General features: G+C 39.8%; 1 protein-coding gene across 1 annotated transcript in view; it reads right to left on the bottom strand.

Moving 5' to 3' along the window:
* Window positions 1–1,316: 1,316 nt before the first annotated feature.
* Window positions 1,317–23,914, bottom strand: part of LOC126277950 (trifunctional enzyme subunit beta, mitochondrial) — a 56,781-nt gene continuing 34,183 nt past the window's right edge. The window contains exons 7-12 of the mRNA XM_049977548.1: window positions 17,889–18,019; window positions 13,522–13,649; window positions 5,784–5,871; window positions 2,544–2,694; window positions 2,372–2,460; window positions 1,317–1,736 (exon numbers count right to left, since the gene is read on the bottom strand). Coding sequence (XP_049833505.1) covers window positions 1,686–1,736; window positions 2,372–2,460; window positions 2,544–2,694; window positions 5,784–5,871; window positions 13,522–13,649; window positions 17,889–18,019 — 638 coding nt within the window. The 3' untranslated portion in view covers window positions 1,317–1,685. The remainder of the gene's footprint in view (window positions 1,737–2,371; window positions 2,461–2,543; window positions 2,695–5,783; window positions 5,872–13,521; window positions 13,650–17,888; window positions 18,020–23,914) is intronic.

Below are 23,914 nucleotides of genomic sequence, written 5' to 3'. Positions count from 1 at the left end.
TGAGCCTTCTGCCTATTGAAAATTTCTAGTAGTTGTACCTATATAAAAATAGTGGGCCTTCATCCGCTTTAAAATTTTGGATTCTTATTTATCAATTTTTACATCACTTGGGCTTAAATACTATTTAAGTTTAAAAGATTTGGGCCTTCTGCCCTAGAAAATTGATTTCGTAATGGCCATGAAGCTTGGGACTTCAGCCTATTTAAAGGTTATTGAAGTTACATTGTTTTAAATTTATCGGCCTTCAGCAGCTTTTAAAAACTTAATCTGACTAGTCAAGTCTTACATCGCATTTAACTCATGGGCCTTCAGCCGTTTTAGAATTAAAGACGTTTTTGTCGACAGTCAAATTTAGAAGTTGCTGTACTGTTGTCATGTTTGGAGTGTAACTGACAGCCGCCCATTCTGGGCCCCTTCCACAATTCCTACTACTTGTCCTGTACTGCGCATTAAGCATGGCATCTCAACATGTTTGGATGTTAATAAGAAAAATATGTTTGCTGAAGACATGGCTATACTCTTGTAACTGTAGAGCACTTTTTTGTTTGACATCAGAGGCTGACATTTTAATGCTGTCATCAGATTTATAACATTTTTGTACCGAAAATGCCTACTTCTGTGACATTTCGAAAAATACCCGATTTCGTGTTATTTCACTTAAAACTGCTGACTTCCCATTACTGTTTTCACAAAAATTTCCTGTCCTTTTTTATAGCATTTTTAGATTTGGAGAAAGCTTTCGACAATGTTTACTTGAGTACATTCACTGAAATTCCGAAAGCATGGACAAAGGTCATCTACACTATATATAGAAACTAGACTGCAGTTAACAGTGTAAGGAAATGAAAGGGAAGCAATAGAGGGCAGAGGTCTATTTCTCTTGTTACTCAGTCAATACAGTGAGCACACTGAAGGAAAACAAAGGAGAAATTTGGAAAGTAATTTAAATGCAGAGAAGAGAACTAAAGCAATTTTGTCAGTGACACTAATTCCGTTAGACATCAAACAACTTGGAAGAGCAGTGTAATGGGATGGATAGCGTCTTGAAAAAAAGACGCTAAGGTGAGCAGGAATTACAGTAAAACATAATAGAATGTGGTCAGACACTAGCGAAGGAAAGACTATGTAATGATATACTAATAGAAAATGAGCTTTTGATTTGGACAGTAAAATAATTAATGATGGCCAGAACAGAGATGGGATATAAGGTGGACTGGCAATAATAAATGAGAAATTTGTAAACAGAGAATCCATATTTAAGAGCCTGGAAGTCTTACGTCAACTTATGGGGACAACAAGAAACATATGCATAAGGATACTTGAATAAAAAATTTAATACCTTTAGAAAAATATACAAATACTCTAGAGAAAAATGTTATGAAAAAGTAACTAATAAATACAAATAATCACATCGTCATGTGTTCAGTTCTCAGTTGTGTTTGTCATTGAAAATCAGGTTCCGTATCTCAAAATACACACATATGCACACATACCTAAATAACTTTATAGTGGTATTATACATCAGTTCCGAAAACATCATAAAAACTTCTTGGCTATGTACATACTTCTCTAAATTTATAACCGAACATAGTTTAGTTTCCCCAAACCATCATTTGGGGGATGCAGCAAGGAAATGTACCTCAGGCAAAACTGTGGTAAATATCTTCCTTGGTTTCACAGTCTTATCACTTGAAAGATGGTGCATCTGGATGCCTTTCCACAATCATGCCGACACCCTGCGAACAGTGCACAATATTTGTGATGTATTGCATGGAAATACAACAAATGGAAAGGAAACTATATAAAAATGGTTAAAAGTTCAAAGGCTGCTCCTGGACATATATTCCATTAAGAGCAGACAAAAATCTGTGTAAAATAAAATTAGAATGTCAGAGACTTATACTACCAAACAGCCAATCCTTATAGGCTGCTGGCCCTGTTGTCTCTATTTAATCTGGCACACTGCCTGGAGCCATTCCATGACAGGGTTGGTTAAGGTAGGATCTTGGGCCGAGGGATGAGGGGTGCGCGACGCGGATGCATCCCTTGAACTGATGAGATGCACAGAATGACTACACGCCGTCCTTCCAGACATCTGGGTAACCAGTTACAGACAGTGTGCGTATATTTATAACAGTAATATTTATAACACTAATATTTATAATAATTTAAATAATAAAAGTAACATTCGTTGGTAAATTTTTAAGTGCACATAGGCACTATTAAAGGTCTGACAATAGGAGTAGCTTTTAAGCAACGCATCTCTTTTCAGCATTAGGTTATTTACACTTTCACACAAATGATTATAGCAAAACACAAAATGTTTATCTTCTTTCCCATGAAGCACACTTCAAGGAACAATAATAATTACCTGACCACCAGCTGCACACGCAGTTATCAAGGCAAACTGACCATCTTCACGAATTAAGCGGTTTGCAGCATGAGAAGTCAACCGCACACCTAGAGCAAAATTGACAATTTTCAAGCATATAAGGACTTTGCAGAACTGTACATGCCACTAGACTTTCCATCAGAGGTTTTACCTGTTGCTGCAAATGGATGCCCAATGCTTAAGGAACCACCCCACAAATTGAAACGATCCATTGGAGGCGCACCAACTTTGCTTGAACGGCCCATGTAAGTTTGAGCAAACCAATCTGAATCCATTGCCTTCAAATTGGCAAGAATCTGTCCCTGTTACACAATATGTTTGATTAGATATCAATTATATTGTCCGATGCAGAGAGAGAGAGAGAGAGAGAGAGAGAGAGAGAGAGAGAGAGAGAGAGAGGTATGTGATTACATCTCACATGATATGGTAATATAAGGAAAGTTGAAATGTTCAAATGAAAAGGTACGAAATGTCATAACAACCAAACTAGTAGAAATCTGCATATTCTGCTATGGGATAACATAGGGAGACATCTAGGGACTCTAGTGCATTTAGAATTAGTTGTGACTTGACATTTGGCTACCAGAGGGGAGATGACCCCGTTGCCTTTTTAACACCAATGGCAAGCAAGCTTTCCCTACCATAGCTCCAACAGTTCGGTTGGTAAAGTATTCCTGTTGCCATGCCATGGGTAAACAGTACCACACCAGTGCTGTGAATAAGATGTTTCTGTGTTCATCAGCTCTTTGTGGGGTATTATATTTTTTTGTCATTTAAATGAGCTGCAGCAGGCAGGTGTTCTGAATTAAAAGTTTTTGTGTTAGCATTGTGTTATAACAACAGCGCACCAGATCTGAACATTATATTCACAATAAGAAGAGATCATCTAAGAACAGATTCACCGGCTGCAAAGATATAGCGCATTGGAAGCTGAATTCCAGTCTGTGGCCAAGGTCACACTCTAGTGCAGTGACAGCGGTCCAATTTTAGATGTTACAATAGTAGTGGACAGAACATGGAGAAATGGCAATCGTCATCGAAAAATATGTCTGCATTTGGAAGTACATGATCTATGAAGCACATGTTACAAGTTTGAAGACGCCAAATTGTTTAGTATTCATTGGGCAACCATCAATAGTGAATGTTGTGAGTGACTTGAGAAAATGGAGAAAATTGGTTACTTATCTGACAATTTTTTTAAAAGGCTTCAGTGCAACCAATATTAAAGCTGAGCTAGATTCTACTTTGAGAGAGTCTGCTCCTTCATTGACAACAGTAAAATATTGAGTAGCCGAGTTTAAATGAGGCCATATATGCTGCAAAGACGAGCATCGCAGTTGTCGAGCAAATGAGGTAACGACTCCAGAAATGGTGAAGAAAATCCACAAAGCGGTACTGGATGATCGCCACTTGAATGTGTGCGAGCTAGGAGATATACACAAGGCATTTAAAAAGTGCAGTACATCACATATTATCTGAAAATTTGGACATAAGCAAACTGTGTGCAAGGTCTGTGCCATGTTGACTCACACTCTAGCAAAAACAGTGTCATGATGATGTTTCAATTGAGTGTGTAGCGAAGTTTCGCGGCACCAAAGCTGATTTTTTGTGCCATTTCATAACCATGGACGAAGTATGGGTCCACCACTTCACTCCCAAGACATAACATCAATCAGAACAATGGACACGAACTGGACAAGCAAATCAAAAAAAGGTGAAGACCGTTTCATTTGCAGGCAAAGTCATTGTGTCACTTTTTGTGGTGCGCATGGGATAATTTTCATCGACTACATTGAAAGAGGTAAAACTATCAATAGCGAGTATTACGCAAACTTATTGCAACATTTGGGCAAAGAAATCGAGCAAAAATGGCCGCATTTGGCCAAAAAGAAAATTTTGTTTCTTCAGGACATGACACCAACTCACAAGTCCATTATTGCAATGCCCAAACTTAATGAATTAAAGTTTCAATTGCTGTGTCATGCACCCTATTTACCACATTTAGCCTCCTTTGATTATTTTCTGTTCCCAAATTTGAAAAAAATGGCTCGGTGGTTGAAAATTGAGGAAATCTCATTATAAAAAAGGTATCAAACTTATTAAACATTGCTGGGAAAAGTGTATAGAGCTGGAAGGAGATTATGTTGCAAAATAAATTTTTTCCAAAATCTGTGTTTTCTTTGTTGGGTCGGGTACTTATGGAACCACCCTCGTATACCCTTATCAGTGCAGCAAGGTATACCCTACTTCAAATAAGCTGCTTTTCAGCCTCAAAGAAGCCAAACTATTCAATGGCATTAGATCATCACTTTGAAATTGTCTATACGAGGTTGGCTTCCGGCAAAGTTTTCGTCTGACATTTAGCACAGAGATAAATGACAGAGGCCTGGAGAAGCCAGTAGCTGCAACAGTGGAAGACATTGTGCGATTGGGCGAGACATTTGTTAATGCATTTCGCACACTGACAATGGTGTAGTCTGATCGCACAGCACAAGACACTACAGGAACACCGATAGGAAAGGGTGGCAGGATAAGTGTCATCCACATTGGCTCTGCTCATGGCTTCATTCCATTACATTTTCGTTTCAGCAAGCATGGCAACTACCATAAGGATATGAACGCCAAAGTTTTCACAGGCCACTAAATGTCGCAACCTAAGGTAAGCGCATCATTACTGCCACCTGCTGATGTGCTCAGTGCATGCTGGCCACTATGCTCCCGACTACTCGCCCTGTACAGAACTGTCTAGTCTCAGTTTAAGCACACTTATAGGGGCATGTGTCGTCACCCCTCCATAAATAAATTCCAAGCTGTATCCTCAGTAGGCAAGGTGATGGATGCCATTTTTTTCTTCCCAAGTCAAAGGTCCAATACTCGTCTAATTCCTTGAGCGAGGAAAACCCATTAACAGTGACGTCTACTATGAGATACACTGTAGCTTACTGTATGTCCATCAAAAGCAAACAGCCTTGGCTGCTTACACAGGGAGTGATTTCACTCCACAATAACACACATCTCCAATGCCACACAAAGTGTAATAGCCAAGTTGAAATGGGAGCAGCCCAGACGTATCGTCCTGCAATTTCCACATATTCAGTACACTAAAAAAACATCTCAAAGGGAAGCGCATCAATTCTAATGAACTGAAGAATGCAATGGAGGACTGGCTTCTATCACAACTACATGAATTCTGGTGAACAGGACTCATTCAGCTCATGAAACATTAGGTTAGTTATGCTTAAGCCTGTGGAGATTACTTTTGAATAAAGACTTCAATTATACCCAGAGTGCTGCTTTGTACCTTTTCTTTTGAACACCAATAATAGTCTGAAATATTTTTGGTATCACGTCCCAGTCTTTTCCCTGGTAAAAACTGCTTAATGGTACTTACCGCAAAAGCCTCATGGACTTCCCAAACATCAATATCACTAGCCTGAAGTCCTGCTCGCTCCAAAACCTTTGGAACTGCGTATGAGGGACTGGAAAAACAAATTAATAAAATGTGACACATGCACTTTACTATTACAAAACACAACTAAAAGTTATTACTATTCTCCAGTTGTATTAATCATTGAGAATGAAGTAGTAGTAGTAGTAGTTGTTGTTGCTGCTGTTGTCTTCAGTCCCGAGACTGGTTTGATTCAGCTCTCCATGCTACTCTATCCTGTGCAAGCTCCTTCATCTCCCAGTACTTACTGCAACCCACATCTTTCTGAATCTGCTTAGTGTACTCATCTCTCGGTCTCCCTCTACGATTTTTACCCTCCACGCTGCCCTCCAATGCTAAATTTGTGAGCCCTTGATGCCTCAGGACATGTCCTACCAACCGATCCCTTCTTCTAGTCAAGTTGTGCCACAAACTTCTCTTCTCCCCAATCCTGTTCAATACCTCCTCATTAGTTACGTGATCTATCCACCTTATCTTCAGCATTCTTCTGTAGCACCACATTACAAAAGCCTCTATTCTCTTCTTGTCTAAGCTATTTATCATCTATGTTTCACTTCCATACATGGCTACACTCCATACAAATACTTTCAGAAACGACTTCCTGACACTTAAATCAATACTCTATGTTAACAAATTTCTCTTCTTCAGAAACGCTTTCCTTGCCATTGCCAGTCTACATTTTATATCCTCTCTACTTCGACCATCATCAGTTATTTTACTTCCTATGAAGTATGCTGCTTAAATGAGGCAGTTCTCTTTCCCCCAGTTATAAATTAACTTTTTGTCGCTATAGTTAAGTCTATTAAGACACCTTGGTAGTTTATTCTTCACGGGAGGACAGTGGGTGCACAACTAAGGAACAGTTCCTTCAGTCCAGGAACTTATTTAACCAGCTCTCCATATTGGTCTATCCTGCTGAAGTCTCTTCATATCTGTATAATTACAACTTACAACTACTTTAACCTGCTTAAAGTTCGGTGACCTGTGGGCCCAATTCACACCCATACGTAAGCTCGCAGACCACCTCGTCGTGAGATGAGACAGAAGTGCTACTAGTGCACAAAGTCCAAATTGCGGTATCCATGATGATGGCTTAATGAACCGGTATGAACCCTGTAACACCACACCAATTAACTGTACTTCAAAACACACGTTCTTGAGAGTACATTAATTTTATATTGACTGAGAATTTCTTACGCAGTTTATTAGATTACAATTTGTTACACGTTTTTACTTTTTTCGATGTGAAACTGCAGTCTGGTTTCTGTACAAGTGTTAGCCCTTTCCTTCTTGTATTTTATCCCAGGTACCTAAATAATTCAAGAGTATTCCAGTTAATGTTTTAAAGTTTTTCTGGAGTCCAATATGAAGTCTGGTCAAAAAATTCTGGAACTTTGTCCACTAAATTTTTCTACATTACCTTTTATTTATTGGGCATGTTTCCTTCAAAATAATCTTCCCCACAATTGATGTACTGCTCCCAATGCCATTCCCACTTCCAGAAGCAGTCTGTGAATTTTGTTTTACGCTCTCTATCATTGAAAATCTTCATCCCTTCAAAGGGGTTTTCAATTTTGGAAATATAAAAAAAGTATGCAGTCTGGAGAGTACAGAAAATAGAGGCATCACAGTTATTTCATTTTTTGTGCAATAGTTGCGCACCAACGGGAATGACTGTGCTGGTGCGTTATAGTGACGAGAGAGTTATGAATTGTATTTCCATATTTCAGGCTGTTTCCTTCTCACATTTTCTCGCAGATGTCGCAACACATCCATATAGTACCATCGAATAACAATATGTTCCTGTGGCACATGAATTCATGATTAACTAATCCTTCAAAATCAAAGAAAACTATCAGCATGGGTTTGGCAATTGACCTGCTCTGACAAGCTTGCTTTGTCTTTGAGAACCTTTCTTGACCCACTGTGAAGACTGCACCTTGGTTCAACATCGTAACTGCAGACCCACATCTCACCACCAGTTATGATTCTCTTAAGGAACATCTCATTCTCATCCAAAAGCTCTTCAAACATAGCAAAGCAAAGGTCTTTCTGGTCCTGACTCATGGGCCATGGGACGAACTTGACAGCAACACTATGCATTCCAAGATGCTGTGTCAGAATTTCACGACGTGATCCAACTGAAAAGTTACATTCTTCTGCAATCTCTGACAGTCAGTCTTCGATTGCCATGCACAATTTCATCAATGTTCCTGACCTGAGCGTCACTGGTAGATGTCAAAGGGTGCCCTGAATGAGTGCCATGTCATCTTTAACTTCTGTCCAGCCATTTTTTATCCATGCGAACCTTTCGTAATGCTAAGTACAGCTTAAGTACTCATCACCATAGGCTTTCTGCATCGTTTGATGTGCGCCTGTAAAGGTTTCTCAAGTTTGGCATATTTAATGCAGACACATTGCTTCTCTAACCCTGCCATCCCAAAATTCGCAAATAGTGCAACCCAATGTTATACGCAATACACAACTGAACAGCAACACACATACAACAATGAAAATTCTGGCAGCTCATATTAAACACAGGCATGTGCAGGAACACCAACTGCTGTTCACTCCAACACACCTGTCCCAAAATTACGAACGTTCTGGAATTTTTTTTAACAGACCTCGTATGATATAAATTTTGGTGTGGTTGTCTTAATGTTAAAACAGAAGAAAAGACACCTTTCCTAGATATGAAAAAACTCCCAAAGACAGTGTAGAAGATGGCTTTATGAAATAGGTCGGTTTTTTTCTATTTAAAAGGACCAACCTGGGAGGTCATCTACCCCTTCATCCTATAGTATCAAACCATCGATAATCCTCGGAAGAAGGATTCAAAAGGCAAATTCTGGGAAGCCCATCTGTAAAAATGTTATGAAAACATAAATGGGGAGAGGGAGGGAGGGGGGGAGAGAGAGAGAGAGAGAGAGAGAGAGAGAGAGAGAGAGAGAGAGAGAGAGAGAGAGAGAGAGAGAGAGAGAGAGTCACTAAGCTCAGAAGCATTTTGAGGTCCCCATGGCGTTGGTATACAATGGGAAATGCACCCGTCTGCATCCGACTAACGTACCTCGCCTTTCATTACCCCAAGAAAACAAGTAGCACAGCTAAGATGATAAAATGTAAGGAAAGACAAAACATTAAAAACAGATGTGAAAGAATGAATGGAATTAAAATGTGGGGAGAATAGGAGCCAGACTGGGCCACTGAGCAAGGACTGTCGGGGGAGGGGGGGGTGTCCCTGGGCCAGAGCAGGCAAGGGGGGGGGGGGGTGTCCCTGGGCCAGAGCAGGCAAGGCAAATTAAAACTATGTGCCAGACTGTGACCCAAACTCGAGATCTTTGCCTTTCATGGGCAAATACTCCACGAAGTGACCTATACAAACAACTCTTGATTCGTCCTTACAGCTTTAAACTAACAAGTTTCTCCTGCAAGTTTCACAGGAGAGCTTCTGTGAAATTTGGGAGGTAAGAGAGGAGGTACTGGCGGAATTAGAGCTGTGAGTACAAGTCATGAGTAGCTCAGCCCAAAGAGCATTTACCCACGAAAGGCAAAGGTCTTAAGTTGGAGTCTTGGCCCGACACCTGGTTTTAATTTGCCAGAAAGTTTCATATCATCACACACTCGCCTGTAGAGTGAAAATTTCGGCAGCAAGGAATGCTCTTCGAATCCCCAAGCAGTCAATGAAGCCAAATTGTGCCATCTAAAAGACGAGCAGAAACCACCTTCACCAGTGAAATGTTAAAACAAGATTGTGGTGTCATCCACTAGCATCGGAGGTAGCATGTCAGAAATTTTAATATATTGCCATAAAACAGCTGTATTTGGGCAGTCTAGTAGAATTTGGGCAACTGTCAGGGAGGCACCACATCGACAGTACAGTGGCCACGGCTCAACCAAGTGTGGCCAATGCACAACCGTCAAAGGACAGCTGATTCCCTGCAAGAAGGGAAGACTGTCCCATGGTCATAGTCTCCATTATTGCCTTAGGGAGTCCAGAGCAGACCAGTCAGGCCTCCAACAACTGATGGCAGGCATAGAGTCCAACAAGATACAGTTCTGGGAACCCCATTTCCAAAATTTGCATCCTAGTAGCCAACTTTGCCAACCAGCCAGCGTTTTCATTCCCTAAGATCTCAACATGTCCACACAGATGAATAGCCGTCCAGCTTGATGGTGGCCAGAAAGAAGATTCTGGATAGTATTGACTAATGTATGAAGAGGGTAGCGCAAGCCTATAGCCTGAAGGATGCACAAGGATTCGATGCAGATTAGAGGCATCTTGCTGGAGCAAGAACAAGCACTATTAAGAGCTCATTTGATGGGTAACTGTTCAGCAGTGAAGACACTGTATCCCACATCCCAACCTGGGAATGCGTCAAGGAACATGTGACAAAAAACCATAAAGTCACAGAGTCTTTTGGTTGAAAGGATGAATTGAGACAGGAGTAGGAGAAGGATGCAAGACTTGTCCCATCCCACCTACTCCAGTCCAGTCACAATCATCTCTATCCCATCAAAGGCAGGCTGGAACCACTGTGCTGCATTCTACATGAGCACGACAACCAACAAGCTGTTTGTCCCTATGAATGGCCCCCAACAAACCACCCTGCTGCTGAATATACCACCTAACAGGAAATTCTTCATTTCAGTGACTGCATAACAGTGAATGCCATCTAGACCCTTTCCACCAATGACAGCTTTTCTAAATTGTGCAGATGGGAACTCTCCCTGCAATATATCCTACATTTCTGTAATCCTCCTGGCCTCAACCTTTGTTAGTCGTCCTTCACCATCTAGAGGTCATCTACCCATCTGTTCCCAATTCAGCAATCCACAGCCCTCTGTTCCACCAACACACACAGTCTTTTTACTTTATTTCTGCCCCCCCCCCCCTCCATCTAACCTCCCAACTGTACCTAGCTGCTCTCCATCCTCCCTCTCCACCTTATCCATGCATGCTACCATATTTTACCGTCCCCCTCCTAGCCTCAGTTTCTTCCTTACCCCCACCCAGTTAACTATCCTATCATGAACTTCACAGTCTGGTTTCATTTGCCAGAGACTGTAGTTGTGTGTGTGTGTGTGTGTGTGTGTGTGTGTGTGTGTGTGTGTGTGTGTGTGTGTGTGTATTTTTGACAAAGGCCTTGCTGGCCAAGAGCTTTGTTTGACAAGTTTTTTTGTTGTGCATATCTGTTATATAGCATAGGTGCTGAATGATGAGCAGCAGCTAATTTTTTGTAACAATTATTCATTAAACTGACAGTTTGGTAACACCCCATCAACAATGGCACACTTAAGTTATGTGCAATTTATTTACATGGATTTGGATCCTTTTCAGTAGAAAACAATATATCAAGTTTTCAAAATTACCTGATAACCTGATTACACTTGTTCCATGGATGTCAGTTACCTTGAAGATGGGTTGATTACGCATAGAATTAAATTTCATGTGCTTGCGATACTCATTTTAATAATGTTCCCCGAATAGTGATCTCAAAACATGAACACTAAGTACATACCAGTATACCGTTTTATTGCAGCACTATGCAGGGTGACAGCTGTTGTATCTAAAGATTTACAAGTTTTTCCAAATCGAAATTCCAGATTTCCCTGAAGCAATATGAGAGCACTTGGTATTTTTTGTTCAACAACTGCAGCACCTGTGTTATTCTAAATTACAATGTAATGATACTATCTGCATGCATGAATGCATGCACACACATGGTTAACAACATATGGAAGTTTGTGTCAGGCTGAACCTCTTTGGAGTTCTTTAACAATTCTTTTCACATCCCAAAAGAACGATCTCATAAGCTTTCCTTTTTGCAGTTGCAGAACCAGCTGCTGTCCATCGACTGAATTGCTGCTTTGATTCTGCTGTGTAGAACACTGTTCACAATTTGTGAGAAGTTCATTTCTGATCTGCCATGAGCCGGTGCAGAAACCATAAGGTGCAAAAGGTAGTGCACATGTTCTTTTGAAACCATTACAACAGTTTGGCAATTTCACAACCTCTCAATGTTTATCTTTCCAGATCCTATCATTCTACTATTTCAGGTGTGTTTGCATTTTTCATACAGTCTCCTCTTTTATAGCTTCATTTAAAGCTGACAGCAATTTCTTCGGAGTGGAAATTTAAGGAGAGCTACCATGCACATTTATGAACCTTAAATTAATTTCAGCTAGTCTCAAGCCATCTTAAAAAAATCATGTACCTGCCTTGTTCAGACAACTGGCCACACCCAATTACTGGATACAATGATTCAATTTTACATAGAGACTTAAAAGTTGGGGGAGGGGGGGGGGGGGGAGATGATGCACGTACTGCCGCTACGTAACAGTGAGGCTAACTGCTACTCTGACCACCTTTTTAGTAAAAATTGACTGAAGCCTGAATATTTCTTGCTAACCTGCAAGTCCAAATATGCATCAGCTTTTGTATCTTTCACAATAAAATAAACAAGCTTATCTTGCGCAAATGAAATTCACTGCTATGTCACAGATTCTTACATTCACTATGTTATTTTTAACAGAATTACTAAGAAAATTTCTTTCCATCTAAAAAACACTTGTCAATTCAATTTCCATTTCAATTATCAGTTTCCCTGATAAGTCATAACCAACATTACAGTGATGTTCTCTCTACAATGTGTCACATTTTGTTTAATTTGCTGTGCCAGTGTAAGGAAATGTGACAGGTGACTATATTGGAATCAGACTAGTGTTTAAAATAATGTACTTACATGTAATATCACATCTAAGTCATCAGTTGTTTGTGTGGGGTCTGAATGGCCGTTTTAAGATTATATGTGAACCTTGAGGAAGAAAGGGCAAGATCCAGTTTCAACAATAAACAAACACAGTAGCTAATATTAGTAAACCGCTAACCTCAGCTTTACAAATTTTGAAGAGGCATGGTAAAATTGCTAACTTTCATGGTGTTCGCCAAAAGCAAGGATTTTGTATTACATTGCTCGATTCTAATTCCCATGATTTACACGAAATTTTCACATGCCTAGTGACGATAACCTGGCACAAAGAAATATCCGAAAGCGAAAATACAATCAAAATAGTTTTCTTTTAAACAAAGGCAATAAAATCTGTAGCTTTCAGAACATTGTTTTATTTATGAAAAAATTTCTTACAGTTATGTTAGTGATGTGCTGTACCGTGGAACAGATATTCATGTTATGTGTGTATTTACTGACTAAGAAGTTAAAAGTTAACGGCTTCAATAGAAATCAGTATCAGTACTTATGGTGACCCTGGCTACACAGGCTGCATATCCGAGGCTATGAGATCAGACCTCCTCTTAACTTTTTATTAAGAACTTTTCACTGACTGAATTTAAGCATTTTTACCTCCACTTTTCTGAAAAATTTGAACACACACTTGATACTTCATAAGATGAACAGAGAGTTGGTAAATACTTAAAAGACTTTCAACAGTTGAACAATTTCAATGTTAAAACAACTGTGACATCTAATTTACACCTGATTTAGGCCATCATAATCACCTTTCATTACATATGACCAGGAAACTTCTCCAAAGTAAATTATGCCTCTGATTTGGATGATCAATTACAACAATAATTTCAGCTGTTAAAGATTAGTGCAGCACTGTGAATGTAACGGCATCACAAACTGAATTGTACATAATATGTAATGTTAAATTTATATACCTTAAAAGCAGCTGATCTACAGGGTCCTGAGAGACATAAACAAAGTCTCTTAAGTAAGCCTTTGGTTTTAATCCAAGCGATTTTGCCTTTTCTTCAGGCATGATCAGGCATGCTGAAGCACCATCAGTCTGTTGGGAAGAAAAGGGGATGTAGAAATGTCAATGTTTTTAATACACTTACAATAAAAATTCAACACTGAATTCACACATATTAAATGCGCTTTTCGTTAATTTTGAAACCATATCGCATACCCAGACCCATCCCTTCCCTTCCCTGACACCACAGCTTAACTGCCAGACAGAATGTGTGCATATATCTGGTGTGGCGGGGAACTGGGGGAGATGATGCGAGGGGGGTAATGGGATGAGCCAAATTTTTCTCCCTCCTACTACTTTTCTCTTTTCAGCCATAGTAGCATGACCTCCATAGAAATCTAGTGTTAACATTACAGCAAACCTAACAGGACACCAGAACAACACTACCACACTACTTTAATCCACTCTGAAGGCAGATGTTTACTACCAAGTAATCTTCCATTGGTTGCTTGTATAAGCACCAGTTTTCTCTACTTGCAGAAGTGGCTTGTGCAAGTTATTGGAATCAGTTTCTTGGATCTTGCTGGGAAAAAAAGGGACACACAAAAAACAAAGCTGTACTGTTCAGCAGAAAGTATGTTTCTCATGAATCTTGAGCACCACTCTGCACACAAAATCAACAGCAACATCCTTTGAAGCAGTTCTTGAAAGATTATGCTATTTTAGACAGAACCCAATGGTTGAACATGTCATGCACTAACAAATAACAATGACTCAATAAAGCAAACTTCTACACAAACGTGGTAGACTTATGGAACAAACTGCCAAAGTACAACAGCAAGATTTTAATGGGGGATTTTAACGCAAAAATAGAAAAAGATGTTTTTAAACCTACTATTGGAAACGAAAGTTTACATGAGAAAAGTATTGACAATGCCATTCGACAAATTTTGCTGCGCAATGGACATGATTATTAGTAGCACAACATTCTCTCAAACTTTTACGTAAAGAAACCTGGAATTCAAGCGACGAAACAGCAAATGAAGTTGACCATACTGCCATAGTTAACAGACACAGAAAAGCAATTTAGTGATGTATGATCCTTCCAAGGATCAGACCACAATCTAGTAATAACAATCAGAATCAGGTTGAAGGCAGCACACACAACAAGTATCTGATCTAGAAACATGGCCAAATTTGATCTGGAAAATGTAATCGTGACAGGAGATACTAAAATACAAAGCTGAGATTTCCTATTGACATGTGGTTTCAAGTAGTATCAGAGTAAGTTATGAAATGACGAGTAATGAGTGCTGGAATTGAATAAAAAGAGTCATTCACACAGCTGCAAGTAATAACATACAGAGAGGAAAGAAATTCAGGAAGTAGTAGTCTGATGAATCTTGACAAGAAATGGCTACAAGCAAAGAAGAATCCTGAAATATCTTATCAGCAAGAACAAAGGCACATAATAAAACAAATAGAAAAAGAAACAATACCTAAAACAGACAATATTTAGAACTATCACCCACATAATATTCAGATAATTTATAGGCAGACACACACAAAATTAAAAGATGTTTTAATTACAAATCTAGGCTGATGAAGGGAACATATGGCAAATGATTACTGAACCATACAAAATCTGGACAGTCCAATCATGGAATATTTTGACATGTACTGAAATGTTGTGATCCAGAACAACAACTTACAAATTCCATCAGCAGCCCTAATAATGACCAAATACCGTAACTGACATATGAACATAAGCTGGGAAGTATCAAACACCTAAAAAAAAATGGCAAAGCAACAGAGTGACAGAATTATAGCCGAGATGCTAAAACATGTAAAAGCACTGCAGAAATGTTTCTTTCGGCTGATAAGGGTAATTTGGAAAACAGGTTATACCAAAAGAACAGAATTAATAATAATCCAGATACATAAAAATTGAGATGAAGATTTCAGGAACTACTGGGGGAACTTCACTAGTTAAAAAATTTAGAATTTAGAATTTTCATTATTAAACCAATTGAAATCATAACAGTAAATATAATATGGGATTATCAAAACGGCTTTCACAGGAATAGATCCACTACTGTCAGTGTACTTGTGATCAGAACAAAGTGTGGGAATGTAAACAAAAAATACGTAACTTGTTCACTGAGTCTATGAAACTTATGACTCCATTTACTGTCAAAGGCTATGGCATTTAATGACTGGCTTGAGACTTCTAATTAAACTTGTAAATCTCTGTAAAATATGCATAGGTGATAATATAAGCACAGTTTTGCTATAAGGAATAAAATCTGACCTAAAAATAAAACTATACCAAGACAGGGAGATACTCTATCCCTTCTTCCTTTCATGTAACAGAGAGCAGTGGGGAAACAAATTAGTACCTGCTGGCATCCTCCAAACAAAGTTAATGTTTGAACTTAAGCAGATGATATAGCACACATTAGAGAAAGTGAAAGAAATGAGGCAGTTGTTTGTGATGCTCTTAAAAGAACCACCCAAATTAGGCCTAAAAGAAGATCAGTAAACAATAAACGATAGTTCAAATGTGTCATGACAAAAGAGGCAATCACTAACACCTAATAATAGGCACACAAAGTCAGCCCATCAAACAGTTCAAATTTTTGGGTGCAACACTGGGCAAACGAACTGAGACAAAAGTAGAAACAAAAAAATGACTGTAAAATGCTAACAGACTACTACCCACTACAAAACCTATGGTCTAAACTACTGACAAGGAAAACTAAACTGAAGCTATTTCACACTCTTTATCAGACCAGTCCTAACTTATGGAGCAGAAACATGAAGTTTAACTAAAAAGATAGAATACCAAATACAGATGTTTGAAAACAAAGTTCACAGGAAAAATCTCTTGTCCGTATTATCTACATTTACATACATCTCCACAAGCCACTGTATGGTGCATAGCAGAAGGTGCAATGTACCACTGCTAGTAATTTTCCACTCGCAAATAGGGCAAATGAAAAACTGCTATCCATTTCAACCATAATCTCACTAATCTTATCTTCATGATCATTGGCAGCAGTAGAATCTTTCAGCAGTTAGCCTCAAACGTCAATTCTCTAAATTTTCTCAATAGTGTTTCTCAAAAATAATGTCTCCTTTCCTCCAGTGATTGCCATTTGAGTTCCCAACGCTTCTCGATAGTACTTGCGTGTTTTTCGAACCTACTGGTAACAACTCTAGCAGCATGCCTCTGAACTGCTTTGATGTCTTTCTTTAATCCAACCTGGTGCAGACCCTTAGCGCTAACTGCACTCAACAATAGGTTAGGCTAATGTCCTATATGCAGTCCCCTTTACAAATGAACTATCCTTTCCTAAAATTCTCCCAATAAACTGAGGACTACCATTCACCTTCCCTACCACACACACCTTAAATCATAAGAACCAACTATAGCACGCAGAAAAAATCTGGAAGACTTATGGGCGGGCCATCTGACGGGAATGAACAAGGATTAGGTTATTTCCAGAATGTACACGGAGACGTAAGGAAGAAATCCAGGAGTACATGAGCAAATAAAATTAAAATAATATGTAACATAACAGGCATAAATAATCAGCAGGAAATAGCACAAGACAGAAGCATTTAGGACGACTTTTGTGATCAGCATGGGAGCTTAGAGTCCCTTAGAAGTCAAGAAGAAGAATTCTATACTGTTGATTTTTGACTAGCTCATTAGTTTAGTTACCAATTGAGTAAGAAATGAATACTTATTTCTTCTGTGTTGAAAAGATCCATATTTTTGTGGCCTAAGCCACTGCTATACATTTCATCAACCTCAAAGCCAATAGGAAGTCCCGCTGTGCACTAACACACCGAATCCACAACTTTTTAAACAGATTAAATGTCATTCCCAGTTAGAGAAACACTGAGCATTTAGATGATGCAACACTATTCACATTTACTGGAAGATACTAGTCAACAAATGGTTCAAACAGCTCTGAGCACTATGCGACTTAACTTCTGAGGTCATCAGTCGCCTAGAACTTAGAACTAATTAAACATAACTAACTAAAGGACATCTCACACATCCATGCCCGAGACAGGATTCGAACCTGCGACCGTAGCGGTGACTCGGCTCCAGACTGTAGCGCCTAAAACCGGCCACTCCGGCCGGCACTACAGTCAACATGGCAAGCCACTGCCGTATGCTTATAGATAAAAATTATACTGAATAAGGACTAACAATATTAACAATAAACAGTTACTTCTGCACAAAGTATTATATGGATAGATAATACATAGTAAATTAACATATTAACACTAAGTGGAATCAGTTGCCTAAAATCTCACCAAGAAAGATGCATTTGCTGCAGTTACAGTCCCATGTGGCTTCACAAAAGCAGGCTTCAGTTTAGCCAGTTGTTCAGGGGTTGAAACACGAATACCGTTGTCTTTTTCCACAAACCCATCAACTCCAGGCACTAAAAATCAAGAACATACTGTAGTTAAAAGTAATTTCAGGACCATACCAAGTTAAACAACTGACAAATGAGTTAACTTCTCAAGCACTCTAATAGGCAGCTGGCCCACTTTCAAGTTCCTTTTCCTATAGTACACTGATTGGTTAAATGATTTACAAGAAAACACCCTTTGGCATGCCACACAATTTCTTTTTCCCTTTAGTTCCGAATGTGTTTCACTTTTTCTGACAAGTCATCTTCAGTGCATGTCCCAAAGTATTTCAGATTGTTCATTTTCACACACTGGTTTTTAAGACTTGAAAAACAGTTCATAGCAATATTTTATCATAAAATTTGTTGTATCATACAATATATTTCCATTAACTGTTTTAAACCAAAAATCAATACAATTGTGTAATACTCTAGGACATCCAAAGTAAGTGCCTTGTTAAAAAGCATTGTATATGTAAAATGCCCCCATGAATAATGGACCTTGCCGATGATGGGGAGGCTTGCGTGCCCTACAGGTAGCCGTACCGTAGGTACAACCACAACGGAGGGGTATCTGTTGAGAGGCCAAACATGTGGTTCTTGAAGATGGGCAGTAGGCTTTTCAGTAGTTGCAGGGGCAACAGTCTGGATGATTGACTGATCTGGCCCTGTAACACTAACCAAAACGGCCTTGCTGTTGTACTGCGAGCGGCTGAAAGCAAGGGGAAACTACAGCCATAATTTTTCCTGAGGGCACGCAGCTTTACTGTATGATGAAATATGATAGAGTCCTCTTGGGTAAAATAGTCCCCCATTCAGATCTCCGGGCGGGGACTACCCAAGAGGATATCGTTCTCAGAAGAAAGAAAACTGGAGTTCTACGAATCAGAGCGTGGAATGTCAGATCCCTTTATCAAGCACGTAGGTTAGAAAATTTAAAAAGGGAAATAGATACGTTACAGTTAGACATAGTGGGAATTAGTGAAGTTCGGTGGCAGGAGGAACAAGACTTTTGGTCAGGTGAATAGAGGGTTATAAATACAAAATCAAATAGGGGTAATGCAGGAGTAGGTTTAAAAATGAAAAATGGAGTGCGGGTAACCTACTACAAACAGCATAGTGAACGCATTATTGTGGCCAAGATATACACGAAGCCCACACCTACTACAGCAGTACAAGTTCATATGCAAACTAGCTCTGCAGATGAAGAAATTGAAGAAATGTGTGATGAGATAAAAGAAATAATTCAGGTAGTGAAGGGGGACGAAAATTTAATAGTCATGGGTGACTGGAATTCGAGAGTAGGAAAAGAAAGAGAAGGAAACTTAGTAGGTGAATATCGATTGGGGCTAAGAAACGAAAGAGGAAGCCGCCCGGTAAAATTTTGCACAGAACGTAACTTAATCATAGCTAACACTTGGTTTAAGAATCATGAAAGAAGGTTGTATACATGGAAGAACCTTTGAGATACTAAAAGGTATCAGATAGATTATACAATGGTAAGACAGATTCAGGAACCAGGTTTTAAGTTTTAAGACATTTCCAGGGGCAGATTTGGACTCTGGTTATGAACTGCAGATTAAAACTAAAGAAACTGCAAGAAGGTGGGAATTTAAGGAGATGGAACCTGGAGAAACTGAAAGAACCAGAGGTTGTACAGAAATTCGAGGAGAGCAAAAGGGAACCATTGACAGGAATGGGGGAAAGAAACACACTAGAAGAAGAATGGGTAGCTTTGAGGAATGAAACAGTGAAGGCAGCAGAGGATCAAGTAGGTTAAAAAACGAGGGCCAGTAGAAATCCTTGGGTAAGAGAAGAGATACTGAATTTAATTGATGAAAGAAGAAAATAAAAAATGCAGTAAATGAAGCAGGCAAAAAGGAATACAAACGCCTCAAAACTGAGATTGTCAGGAAGTGCAAAATTGCTAAGCAGAGATGGCTAGAGGACAAATTTAAGGATATAGAGACTTGTCTCACTGGGGGGTAAGATAGATACTGCCGACAGGAAAATTAAAGAGACCTTTGGAGAAAAGAGAACCACTTGCATGAATATGAAGAGCTCAGATGGAAACCTAGTTCTAAGGAAAGAAGGGAAAGCAGAAATGTGGAAGGAGCATATAGAGGGTTTATACAGGGGCGATGTACTTGAGGACAATATTATGGAAATGGAAGAGGATGTAGATCAAGATGAAATGGGCGATACAGCGTGAAGAGTTTGACAGAGCACTGAAAGACCTGAGTCAAAAACAAGGCCCCGGGAGTAGACAATATTCCATTAGAAACTACTGACAGCCTTGGGAGAGCCAGGCCTAACAAAACTCTACCATCTAGGGACCAAGATATATGAGACATGCGAAATTCCCTCAGACTTCAAAAAGAATATAATAATTCCAATCCCAAAGGAAGCAGGTGTTGACAGATGTGAAAATTACCGAACTATCAGTTTAATAAGTCACAGCTGCAAAATACTAACGCGAATTCTTTACAGACGAATGGAAAAACTAGTAGAAACCGACCTCGGGGAAGATCAGTTTGGATTCCATAGAAATGTTGGAACACGTGAGGCAATACTGTCCCTACGACTTCTCTTAGAAGCTAGATTAAGGAAGGGCAAACCTGCGTTTCTAGCATTTGTAGATTTAGAGAAAGCTTTTGACAATGTTGATTGGAATACTCTCTTTCAAATTCAGAAGGTGGCAGGCGTAAAATACAGGGAGCGAAAGGCTATTTACAATTTGTACAGAAACCAGATGGCAGGTATAAGAATCGAGGGACATGAAAGGGAGGCAGTGGTTGGAAAGGGAGTGAGAAAGGGTTGCAGTCTCTCCCCGATGTTATTCAATATGTGTATTGAGCGAACACTGACGGAAACAAAAGAAAAATCCGGAGTAGGTATTAAAATCTATGGAGGAAAAAAAAATGTTGACGTTCGCCGATGACATCGTAATTCTGTCAGAGACAGCAAAGGACTTGGAAGAGCAGTTGAACGGAATGGATAGTGTCTTGAGAGGAGGATATAAGATGAACATCACCAAAAGCAAAACGAGGATAATGGAATGTAGTCGAATTGAGTCGGGTGATGCAGAGGGAATCAGATCAGGAAATGAGACAGAAAGTAGTAAAGGAGTTTTTGTTATTTGGGGAGCAAAATAACTTGTGATGGTCGAAGTAGTGAGCATATAAAATGTAGACTGGCAATGGCAAGGGAAGCGTTTCTGAAGAAGAGATATTTGTTAACATCGAGCATGGAAGTCAAACATGGACGATAAATAGTTTGGATAAGAAGAGAATAGAAGTGTTCGAAATGTGGTGCTACAGAAGAATGCTGAAGATTAGTTGGGTAGATCACATAACTAATGAAGAGGTATTTAATAGAATTGGGGAGAAGAGAAGTTTGTGGCACAACTTGACTACAGTAAGGAATCAGTTGGTAGGACATGTTCTGAGGCATCAAGGGATCACCAATTTAGTACTGGAGGGCAGCATGGAGGGTAAAAATCGTAGAGGGAGACCAAAAGATAAATACACTAGGCAGATTCAGAAGGATCTAGGTTGCAGTAAATACTGGGAGATGAAGCTTGGACAGGAGAGAGTAGCATGGAGAGCTGCATCAAACCAGTGTCAGGACTGAAGACCACAAAACAACATGTAAAATGAATTAATGTGCAGCATGCAAACAGGCATTTTCTAGTTAACTACTGCAAAAAGTGTTTAAGAGTACACCACACAGATGCATGAGGTGACTAGTTTAGAGATAAACGCTTAACAAATTTAATTTTGCAATAGGAAATAACAGTTCATTTACATGACCCTTCTCTATAAGTTAACTTTTGCCTTTGAAATGAAATCTTAAATTTAGTGACTAAATTAAGTTTCAATGAATTTTTCCTACACTGGAAATTATACTCTAGCACATTACACGTAACTGCCTGCAACCTTTACACTGCTTCGATGAACTTTCTGGAGGGCTCCATTAAGGAAAGCAACTTTAATATAATAATATTACGGGGAATGTGGGTAATGGATAGACTGGGACATCTAACTATGACATACTGAATCAAATTTGACAGGCAAAAATATATGGGGCAATTTGAGTAAAAGAAACATTACACTGGTAGTACACATTCTGTCACTATGGCACAGTTGACCCCTTGACTGCTACATATGTGCTCCGTGCATTACGTGCTAAAGTGGCTTTTATTATAACTGTACTGCTTCTCAAATGCTGGTGCCTGTGCTGAGAGCTGGTATTCTGCACAACATCAAATGCTGTCATGCAATGTTTCATGAACTATCAGGTACAAAAATTTTGGTGAACTGTACTCAGAGACATACAGAAGTAACTCGTCAACAGCAGGGAGAGGTTGGCGCCTCAGGATGCTTTCAGACATGTAAAAAAAATACCAAGAGGCGCGCGTATATGTGTTTACTGCACCTGGGAAACAGTGTAGCAGGTGGTGTATACATGCCCACAGTAGTGAAAGGGTTAATTTCGTAATGGAGGGAAGTGTGGGGATCAAATCTTGAAAGGCAGCCCAAGACTTCACTACAGTAAGCATGTTCAAATGAGAGTGGATTGCATCAAGCCCCTTTCTTGGGGAGGGATAACTGGTCATTTGATGACAGTATGCTTGTAAATGTCGGTGGTGGCCACTGCAAGTATGCTTGTAAATTGATGAGAGCAGGAAATGTAAACATATATGGACACCAAGCCCCACAATCTGGAAACAACTCATTTCTGAAGTCGTTGAATGTTGGCTGACCCAATGTGAGTACAAGCATTCGGGAATTCGTGAAGTTCAGCTCTAATATTGTGATCAAAACTGAATGTGTATAGACAAACTATTTCTGAATGGAAACTGATAGCAGTGCTGATAACACAGCTTATCCAGAATAAACGTTTTGTAATATTATGTGCATGTTTCATAGGAATTCATGTCAGTAGACAGTTCTCCCTCCCCAGCAGCTGACATCCAACAAACTGCAACTGGATTTAATTCTGAAGGCCTTATTTTTTACAACCGTCATTGGTCTTAGAGCCATCTGTATAAATGAAGGTCATATTAACGAACTTCGAACGAAGTTCAACAAAACGGGAGTGGTATACCGAACCGGGAGTAACCTCCTTTGGGAGCTGAGGTCAAGGTGAACGCGAACCTGAACCTGCAGCCAAGGTTGCGTGTAGCTCTCGCCCACTCTAAAGGTTGCAGGGGGTGAAAAATCAAGGTGTTGAAGGAGGCGACGAAAGCGAACTCCAGGGGGTAGCAGGGCAGAGACACACAACCCGTATTGACGGTCGAGAGAGTGGTCAAAAAAGGAACGATATGATGGGTGGTCGGGCATTGACAGTAGCCGACAAGCAGTATATTGCGCCGGTAGGTGAGTGACAGTTCACTGGCTTCAGCATGAAGACTCTCGACGATACTAGTATAAAACGCTCCGATCGCAAGACGCAAACCCCGACGTTGTATGGAGTTGAGGCGGCGTAAGATGGACGGCCGTGCAGAGGAGTATATGAAGCTCCCATAATCCAGCTTTGAGCGGACGATCGACCGATATAGGCGAAGTAGGACGGTTCGATCCGCTCCCCACGACATCAGACAGCCTTCTCGGCAGAAAAACAGAAGCCATTGGCGACACTCCAGGAGTAAAGACGGTCAAGAGAACGATAAAGATAGCGCTCCAGGAAACATGAACGCTGCGTGCTGCAATAGATGGTAAAATCGTCCATGAAAAGGGAGCCTGATACATCAGCTGTGAGGCAATCCATTATTGGATTGATTGCTATGGCGAAGAGAGCCACGCCCAGAATTGAGCCCTGTGGCACCCCATTCTCCTGGCGAAAGGTGTGACAGGACAGAACCCACACGTACCCTGAACTGTCGATCCATTAAAAAGGAACGAATTAAAAAGAGGAAGGCAA

The sequence above is a fragment of the Schistocerca gregaria genome, chromosome 6 (assembly GCF_023897955.1).
Source record: "Schistocerca gregaria isolate iqSchGreg1 chromosome 6, iqSchGreg1.2, whole genome shotgun sequence".
In the NCBI taxonomy this organism is placed as follows: Eukaryota; Metazoa; Arthropoda; class Insecta; order Orthoptera; family Acrididae; genus Schistocerca; species Schistocerca gregaria.
This window is presented reverse-complemented; position numbering and strand designations above follow the sequence as displayed.